Raw genomic sequence first — 10,089 nt, 5'->3', positions numbered from 1 at the left:
GATAAATAATTATTTATCACATAATCTCACAGATGATCCAGCACCACAAACATAGAACCCAGCGTAGAGCGGCTGAGTGAATGTGGTGTGGACTGTGTGTAGGAGGGTCATTGTGTCAGAGACGCTGTAGAAGGACAGAGTTCCTGCACTGTGATCCACATACACTCCTATTCTGGAGGATGATGGTCCTGAGATCTTAGTCTGAATGTTGTTGTGCCAGAAAGTGAGAGACGAAGAACACTGCAGACTCCAGGACTGACTGTTGTGTCCAAACCCACAACCAATACCCCGTCCTTTCCTGCTGTTCCCTTTATATGAGACTGATATGTACACAAACCATCCTCCACTGCTCCACTGAACCTCCCAGTAACAGCGTCCACTCACACTCTCCTTACACAACACCTGACGCCAGTAGTCAAATCTCTCTGGATGGTCAGAGTATGACTGGACATAATTACTGTATGTCACCACTCTGTTCTTCTCAGACAGCCTGAGGCGACAATACACTGTGTTGGGATCCAGAGTCAGCTGACAGAAATCTAAAGAAAAACAATTAATACTTTAGTTTTTTAGGTAATTTTCTGAAGAAAATACAGTGTCAGTGTCTCGACACTGAATATTTTAGATGCTGTATAAAGTTCACCAAGAACAACAGATCAGTCATATATAAACAAAACAGAAATACCAACAATATCTGTCTGTGAGTGTGTATGTGTGTGTGTGTGACTGTGTGTGTGAGACTATGTGTGTGAGTGTGTGTGACTGTATGTGTGTGACTGTATGTGTGTGCCTGTGTGTGTGTGTGTGTGTGTGAGTGTGTGTGTGTGTGTGTGTTTGTTACTCATACACTGCAGAAAATCTTCTCTGGTTTTTGGTTCTGAGGATAAAATCTGAACTGCTGCAGCTGTGGAGACACACACACACAACAGACCAACACAGTCAATAGAATAGAATAGAATAGAATAGAATAGAATAGAATGAGTGAGATTAATTATTCTGTCTCTCTGCTGTGTTAAGATTTCCATCCTGCTGTTCCACAGCAGGACAGCTCCTCTTACCATGTGGAGGGATTTTACTGAACTCCTCTCTGCAGAACTCCTCTAGCCGCTCCTTCAGCTTAGAGAGAGATCTCCTCACTCCATCAAATGAGAGGTGTTGATGGACAGTGATGCTGGGTGAGTCCTCAGATCCAAAAGAGACACAGAGAGACTGGAAACTCTACAGAGAGAACAAACACAGTGGAGAAAGATAAAGGAGTACAAGAGAAATGAAGGAGCTCCAATCAGACTAAAGACAGACTTGTGATCACAGACAGGTAGATTTACTGCTGCCTTAATGAACTTTTGCTGAGAGGAGTTTTAGAAGCTGGATGAGGAGCAGGTTCCTCTGTAGATCAGTGATTGTTACCTGGAGGAAATGGATGTCATCCTCTGTGTGTGAAAGCTGCTCCAGCTCAGTGTGTCTCCTCTTTAGATCAGCGATCTCCTGCTCCAGTTTCTCCAGGAGTTCTTCAGCTCCACTCAGTTCAGCCTCCTCCTGAGCTCTGATCAGCTCTGTTACCTCAGAGCGCTTTTTCTCAATGGAGCGGATCAGTTCAGTAAAGATCCTCTCACTGTCCTCCACTGCTGACTGAGCACAGCGCTGTTAGGACAAGAACACGTTGTTCAAATACTGTCGACCTGACTGGGATCATTGAGGTAAGAGATTTGTTAGATTCAAAGTCAGTTCTTACAGCTCACTGGTTAACAGCTCCACTATTCACACTACAGATTTGAGTAAATACCTGCAAGCAAACCTTGCTAGACTAGTAAGAATCCTTGGGCAAGACTACAAAAAACAGCATAGACCAGCATATCACTGCTGTGGGAAGAAAACCTTTTCTCCATTTTTGTCATTTTTCATTTTTTTTTGTCATAATTTGAAAATGCCTGTTATCCTTTACATTGTGTGTAAGTTCCATGAAGAATGGACCACAAGAAATGACCCAAAATGACTTGAAAAAAAGTTTGGTTCCACTGACACTAAAAGTCAAGTCATTTTTTTCCTTTTCCTGTAAAGTTACCATTTTTGGAGATACAAGGTTTTCTTCTGCGATATGTCGTGTTTTGGATGCTTATACGCTGGTCAACCAGCATGACCCTGCTGGGTGACCAGCTAGACCAGCACCAGACAAGCATAAACTAGCATAAACCAACCAAGACCAGCATGGAATTCATTTCAGCAGGAATTAAATTAAATTAATATGTTGTGTAGAAAAACTAACACATTTAAAATGTCAATATGACTGTAGCAATGCAGCAATTTAACACATCAACAAGAGGACTAAGAGTTCATATAATGACAGACTTACTGAAAAATACTCAAGAAACCACTGTAGGATTTGCATATTCTCTCTTTAAAAAGGGGGAAAGAGAAGTTTATCCGGTCATTATTTCCATTTCACAAAAGTGCACTAGTGAAAGAAAGTTTTGGGTCAACACTGAAGCTCAAATCTGAACAGCACTGGAAATAAAACTCCATCATTTCTCGACAAGCTTGTAAACTGTAACTCAGCCTGGTCTGATAAGCTTTCAGAGCTACACAATATGCTGCGGCGTTGAATGTGGCTGATGCTAAACAAGATACTTGATATGGAAGAGTTTAGAGGGGGGCAGTAGATTTTTTACCCATTTCCTAAACTAAAGACACTAGAAGAGCTGTAGGATCTGGATTAAACAGTGTGGAAGACTTTTATTTAACTAAACCAATTAAAAGCTAAACCAATGTGGTTGAGTTAGCATGTGAAGCTAGCTAACCAAGCCAGTCTTGCTTTGTTATTGTTGATTCACTGAATTAAATGAATTGTAAGTAAGTAAAACTACTTAAAGTTGGACTCATAATAAATGAAATACATTTTGGATGAAATGTGAAGTAAAATTACATCATAAATGTACCATTAATGTGTGAGAGGTCTTTACTCAGCTGGCTAACATTAAGCGTTTAATTCATGTTGCTTTGTGCTACAAGCTGAATGAGTGCTAGCTTGGCTAGCTTTGCTAACAACTACTCACAGTGCACTCACTATTACAGACTAGACTACACCACTAATCTGTGTTCAGGCTTTTCACTCTGTCTTTATCCTTTCAGTGCTGTTTAGGTTGTAGAGAGATGTTTCATATGTAGCTTTCAAAGGCAAACTGGAGACTTTTCATCACATCTCTTCTAAAAATTTGCATGTGCTCCTCCAAAAATGACTAAGAAAGTATTTAGCATAGCACATTATTTGTCATGCATTCCGCTTAAACGTTATCACTTCCCACAAATAACCTCAGACACACCACGTCATACTGTGAAACCATGAACACTAGTCTATTTGAGGTTGCTTAGCAACTTGAGGCAAATATGTGCTGATTTAGGCATCCAGTTTGCACAAATGTTAACTGGCAGTGCAGAAGGTTTCTCCCATTATTTGTCAGTTACATCAGGGACTCTCTCAAATCTGATTTTAAACTAAAACCATTCTTTTAAAATTGGAAATCATTTCTTCTGTAACTGTGACTCTGGAGGATTTATTGTCTACATGATGGTAGTGTAGAATCCCAAAGTGTCTTAAGACTGAACTCCTCACTGTCTGACTGGAGGAGAGACTGACTGAGCTCTGAAACACCAAATCTCTGCTCAGTACTCACCTTAATAGTCTTCACAGTCTGTTTCAGCTCCTGCAGCTTCTTCTGTTTCTCCTGGATTCTCTGTTGGAATTTCCTCTGAATCTTCTTCAGCTGATTTTATAAACACATTTTACAACTCTTATTAATTTTTCTGAATTATGACCTATGAAGGTTTGTGTTAATGGCACAACTCAGTCCTGTTCTAAAGGATAAATTAAAAAATAAATTAATTGAACAACACTTTATATATATTTTTCACTAGCACAACCCATTCTACATTACAGATTCAATTAGCAGAACATAAATGCTACATATTTCTAGTTCTCACCTGTTTCTCGGTTCTCTCAGTTACAGCTGAGACTGTATCGTGGCCTCTGTGTTCCACCATTGCACACAAATAGCAGATGTAGCTTTGGTCAGTACGACAGTAGATCTCGATCAGTCTGTCGTGCTGAGAGCAGATCTTCTCCTGTAGCTGTGAGGAGGCTTTGACCAGCTTGTGCCTTTTCAATGCAGGAACTTCACAGTGAGGTTTAAGATGAGTTTCACAAAAGGAGGCCAGACACGTCAGACAGGACTTAATGGCTTTGAGTTTTCTCCCAGTGCAGAAATCACACTCCACATCTCCAGGTCCAGCGTAACGGGGAGCAGGAGGAGCAGCTCGGAGTTCTGTCTTCTTCAGTTTCTCCACCACTTCAGCCAGCATGTTGTTTCTGCGTAGAACAGGCCTTGGAGTGAAAGTCTGTCTGCACTGGGGGCAGCTGTAGACCCCCCTCTGATCCTCCTGATCCCAGCAGCCATTAATACACACCTTACAGTAACTGTGTCCACAGTTGATGGTCACTGGATCCTCCAGCAGATCCAGACAGACTGGACAGCTGAACTGGTCATGATCTACTGAAATACTGGCCATTTTCCTGCCCTTCTAGACTGAGAGAGAGCAGCTCTCTGAGATCAGTTTCATTTTCTCTGAACTGAGTAGGAGGGACTTTCTGGTTTTCTGTGGGTTAATGTGTCACAGAGAGGAGGTGGAGAAAGAGAGGAGGAGGGGGACGAGGGAAGAAACAAGCTTTAGATTTAGATCAGCCACTGGATTAAACCCAATCCAGCTTGTTAGAGTGTGGATGTTCACTTTTCTGCCTCATTATTGCAGCTTTACAGGTTCGAATTATGAAATATTAACTAGCTATTGCACCAGCTATTATGTATAACATTAGCTAGCTTGGTAGCTAGCTAGCCTGCTAATTTTTCTAGCATTAGCTCACACAATACCTGGTTAACTGAGCTATTTAACTCAGTAGGATAAATGTTCACTCTTTAAGAAATCTTTGCAGTCCTACTAACTTATTTCATGATATAACCTCCTTTTACAAATACTCTCTCAGTTTCACACAAACTGATGCAACTGGTTGTCACCAAAATTCTGAAAAAAATGTCACCTTGATTAGTTCCTGTTTCTGTTTTCTTAGAACCTTCATGGCCAATTGGTAGCATTCATAGCACTAATGCTAACAAGCTAAATTCATTATATTACTCAAAAATAAACGGGCTTTATAAGATATTCAGTGCAGACATACATGTTTTAGAGTTTGAGATTAATGGAATTTGAATGGAGTCCGATTGAAAAGAACTTTAAAAAGTTTCTGTAAATGTTTAAATTCATCAAACCAGTGAAATCTTATAGCTGCTGGGCAATAAAGCAGCATTTTCATGTCTAATAATCAGGCGATTTAAGTAATGAAAGCTACCTTTTCAGAATAGCTAATGCTAAAGCTAACAGAGCTAGTAGCTATAATGTCAACAGCTAAGATAAGAAGAGCTAACTTAGCTATTTAGCTAGATAACTGACCTTGACGTTGTTCTGTAACAGTTTATAATTAGTTATGATGTGCTAGCAAACACAGTAACCTAATCACAGTTTAGCTTAGCGCTAACATAATCTGCCTGTTTGTAGCTGACATTGCTGTGATTGTTTTCTTACACAAAGATTAATCTGAAAGTTTTTCAACTTCAGGAATTAATTTAAAAATAACAAAACCCTCCAGATGATCAGGACGGCATGTGTCTGTATTGCATGTTCTCTGGTAATAAGTTCTCACCTCAGCCTGATAATTCAGACTAACTTACTGCCACCATCGTTCTCACCGCAGGTTTGTTCTGAGGAGTTTTGTCTGAGATTTTCCATCACTTGATGCAGGGAGTAAAGCTTAGAGACTGCCAGTTGAGAGATGAGTCAAATATTATTCTGCAAAGGTTCCATTTTTTTGCACTGTGATACAGTGAAGTGAAGGTTAGAAGAAAATTAAAGCAGGACGATGAGTGAAACTACATTGAGACTGAGGACAATTTCTACTCATTCCTATTGACTATATTGACAAAAGTTGAGTTCCCAGCTCAGGGAAGGAGTCAGAAACACAACTCACACAACAAAATATTCTTCCCCATATTATATGCAATGTTGAGTTTAACAGTTATTTAACTGTTACATAACCTTTTATATAAATGTGTGCTTTTACAGCTAAACTGCACAGCTAAACTAACTGTAATGCTGAAGATAAATTATTTGTGTTTAATGGTCCCAGAAACATTAGACAAAAAAAAATGAAGAAAAGAAGAAACATACTGGCAAACATTTTAAATTACGCAACTTTATTAATACAACTGTGCAAAATTGTGACACCAATTTCCTAAAATTAATTGGAGATCTGTGTTTTCATTTCTGTGATCAGAACCCAGGATTTCATCTTTACTGAGCTGTGCCTCGACATTTTAGATATAGACATTGTTTAACAAGTACAAATATAGTATAAAGACTTCAGAGTGCAGTGAACATTTTCACCACTAGAGGTGAACCACTAATACATACAAGTCATCCTGTATTTTAAGGAAGAGACAATCACAATTTTCTCAGGTCATACACACTTGAGATAGGGTCAGACCCTCAAACACACTTTGACCTGGAGATCATTCAGATCATTGTGTTGTTTACAGTGTGGGGTCACCTAATCCAGTTCATTAGATAATGAGGGGAAAAGACCATGAGCCCTGTGCAGTTTGTAGGCTGTGGGGGATAAAAAGCTCTTTGTAGAGTGAGGATCGTCACAGACGCTGCAGTTTGTGGGGTGAAAATAAACCAGTACACAGCTATTAGTAATGAGGCCACGCCCTGTTCTTTCACACGGCTGCTGTGTGTGATCATATATTTCAGTAAGACCACCCTGATGATCAGTATTTCTTCAATATGCACTGACATACCAAAAGTCATGGGGTAGCAGTATTTTAATTGATGATGAAGTGGTGTTCCCACAGGGGCCAGCTTTGGAAACACCTACCTTGTATAAGTTGTGAGGTGTTATCTTGTGAGTGAGGCTGAACACTGGCCAGCCTGCTCACAGCAAGTAGACTTGAATTATGGGACTTCGAACAAGGCAATTTAGTGGGTGCCAGACGTACGGGACATTCCGTGTCCAAAGTTGCACAGTGGCCAACCACAGGTGCTTAATGACTGTGACTGGCGGCATCTGGCTACAATTTTCAATGCGAACAGACAAGCGACTCACATCCACAGAAATCACATCCACATTTAATGCAGGAGGCCCCACACACAGATCCCGCTGGTCAATGCAGCATTCTTTAGTTTCCATGGCCTCTGTGCCTCTGTTAACACCATGACACCGGACATTGCCCCTCACCTGGGCTCGCGAGGTTGCTAACTGGACCCTAAAGGACTGGCAACATGTAGAGTGGTCTGATGAGTCATGGTACCTATTGTTTCGGGCTGATGGTAGGGTTCGTGTGTGGTGCAGACCCCATGAAGACAGGGACTCCAGTTGCCAACAAAGCACTGTGCAGGCTGGTGGTGGTTCCATACTGGTGTGGGGTGTGTTCTTATGGCATGGGTTGGGTCCACTGGTCTGCCTGAACAGATCATTGACCGTGTCACTGTTGACCGTTTGCAGCACCATTTTTTTCTCTCTTTCGTAAATACTCACATAATACATTCACTAATAGTGGATAACATCTGAATTTCTTATTTGTTTATCATTAATTCATTAAAAAGACAGAAAAAGTACACAAAGTAAACTATGAATTTATTAACTAATGATTCAGTTCCTGGTTAATAAATGATTTGTTAATTATGAAGTAGAAGCTCATAATTTCATTATAATCTGTTACACGTGCCAGGGTGTGTGAGGTGGGGCAACAGTTATGTTCCTGAGACAGGATATATAAAGAAGGAGAGGGTGAGGCAGTGGCTTTCTGTTTAAGCTCCCAATAGCATTTTTTTTTCTTTTTATTGAATACAATCTTTAACTAAGGCTTTGGTCTTTCATTTGTCCTTTGTGCAATTTCACAGCTTAGCTCTTCATATCAAAATATACAGAGACATCTTCACGTATGAATACTCAATAGAAGCTCATTCTAGTTCTTCACATAGTTAGATATGTCTAATATCCATGTAGTCACAAATGTGACAAATATCATTATAATCATATCTATACCCATATCTAACCCAATGACAGCTGGGATAGGCTCCAGCCCGCGACCCAGAAGGATAAGCAGTTTAGATGATATATATATATATATATATATTATATTATATATATATATATATACATACATACATACATACATACATACATCATCTAAACCACTTATCCTTCTATATATATATATATATATATGCATACATATATATGTATACATTCTTACCACATTAGCGTTATTACTCTAATACACAAAAACTTGAAAAAGCTTTCTCAATACCTCACATAAACACTCTCAGCTCATTGTGGATCCTTAAGCTCTGTTCAGCATTCTGTTCACAACACTATTCCCATTGTATTAGCTCTTTTCTGCCGTGACTGCACTACATTCATTGGACTTGACCAAAATACTGAACCCAAACAGATTTAAATGTAAAACCAAAAGTAAACACTATCAAAATTACTAAAATTACTTCCTTTTTTCATAAGCAGGCGAACATTACCTCAGTGAAGGCCAACTGCCAGTGTAAACTGGTTTACAGCTGCAAATCCGTCAGTATATGCTAACAATAACTTACTGAGGCTCACTGAACAAGGCTAAATGGCTAAATGCTAGCGGAGGCTCAAAGTTTGTCTACAGGATCCAACAGGCTAATGGCAGCAGAGGCTATGGCTTACTTATAACAGCCAACTGGCTAAAGCTAACGGAGTTTAAAGCTAGTGGAGGCTATAGGTTGTTCATATGAGCTAACAGGCTAACGCTAGCGGTGGTTAAGGCTAGCGGGGCTCCAGCTTGTTTGTAAGGATTGACAGGCTAAAGCTAGCAGTGGTTAACGCTAGTGGAGCCTACAGCTTATCTATAAGGGCCGATAAGCTAAAGCTAGCAGTGCCTGCAGCTGGTTTATAAGGATTAACACGCTAGACTTATTAGAGATTATAGCTCTGACTCCTTTTAGCGTTAGCTATATGAACTGTGCAGTCCCTTAAGCACAACCAATTTATCCACTTACTCTCTCCAAAAGCACACGGAACCACCATAAACTATTACAAGCCGAAATGTTCTAAAACTTGGTAAAAGAACAACCAGGCAATAAGCGTCCGCCATTTCACAGTTTTTGGATGGCACATACTTCACAAAATCGTACTGTTATTTACACATATTTAATGTTTCTCACCATCAAACAAACTCTTCCTATTATAGGTCCCTTTTAACTCAAAATATAGTGCTTTTGTGAACTTATTTCACTTCCCTACCTGAGAGAGGATATATAAAGAAGGAGACGGTGAGGCAGTGGCTTTCTGTTTAAGCTCCCAATTGCATTTGAGAAGTTTTTTCCTGAACTGCTGAAAGCCACAAACTGGTGTCTGCCACTGCTACAGCACCCCCTAATGGCAGGGCTTATTCTTACCCATACATTAACGTAAAGAAAATGTCATGTAAAATAAAACACATACATTTCCATATATAAAAAAATTAACATAAATGTAAAATACCTAGAGTGTGTCACATAATGTAACAGTTTATATGCCTCTTACAAAGTAATGTGAATGTATTAGTGGTGGATGACTCTAAATTCCTGATTACTTCATGATTAGGTTATTAGCTAATAGATGTCTTCTAAATTATGGTTTTATGAAGTGTTATCAGTGATTGTAAGAGTGCTGCGTCATGGTGGTCAGTTATCATGCTGACCCCTCTCTTTATTTCAGGCAGGTGGAGTTTATTTCACACACAAATACAAACACTTTCACTGTGCAACACCTTCATCACCAGCTTCTGAACAATGTACAGACACAGTTTGGAGCCCACCGACTCATAGAAGGGTCTTCATCTTTTTAGACCATCTTACATATTAGAATAACAGTGAAGACGTCAAAAGTATGAAATATCACACATGGAATCACACAGAGACCAAAACAGTGTTAAACTAATCAAACTATCTTCTCCTTTTAGA

The 10,089-nt window shown here is 39.6% G+C and overlaps 1 protein-coding gene across 1 annotated transcript; it reads right to left on the bottom strand.

Moving 5' to 3' along the window:
- LOC118814488 (tripartite motif-containing protein 16-like) lies at nucleotides 1-4,668 on the bottom strand. The gene is made up of 6 exons (XM_036580117.1): nucleotides 3,976-4,668; nucleotides 3,669-3,758; nucleotides 1,408-1,641; nucleotides 1,059-1,218; nucleotides 848-904; nucleotides 1-539 (listed from the first exon to the last, which is right to left on the bottom strand). Exons 1-6 carry the CDS (start codon nucleotides 4,558-4,560, stop codon nucleotides 10-12), a joined length of 1,656 nt encoding a protein of 551 aa, XP_036436010.1. The 5' UTR covers nucleotides 4,561-4,668; the 3' UTR covers nucleotides 1-9.
- Nucleotides 4,669-10,089: the final 5,421 nt, after the last annotated feature.

The sequence above is a fragment of the Colossoma macropomum genome, unplaced genomic scaffold, assembly GCF_904425465.1.
Source record: "Colossoma macropomum unplaced genomic scaffold, Colossoma_macropomum, whole genome shotgun sequence".
NCBI classification, from domain to species: domain Eukaryota; kingdom Metazoa; phylum Chordata; class Actinopteri; order Characiformes; family Serrasalmidae; genus Colossoma; species Colossoma macropomum.
Note: the sequence above shows the minus strand (reverse complement) of the source record. Positions and strands in the feature narration are given on the sequence as shown.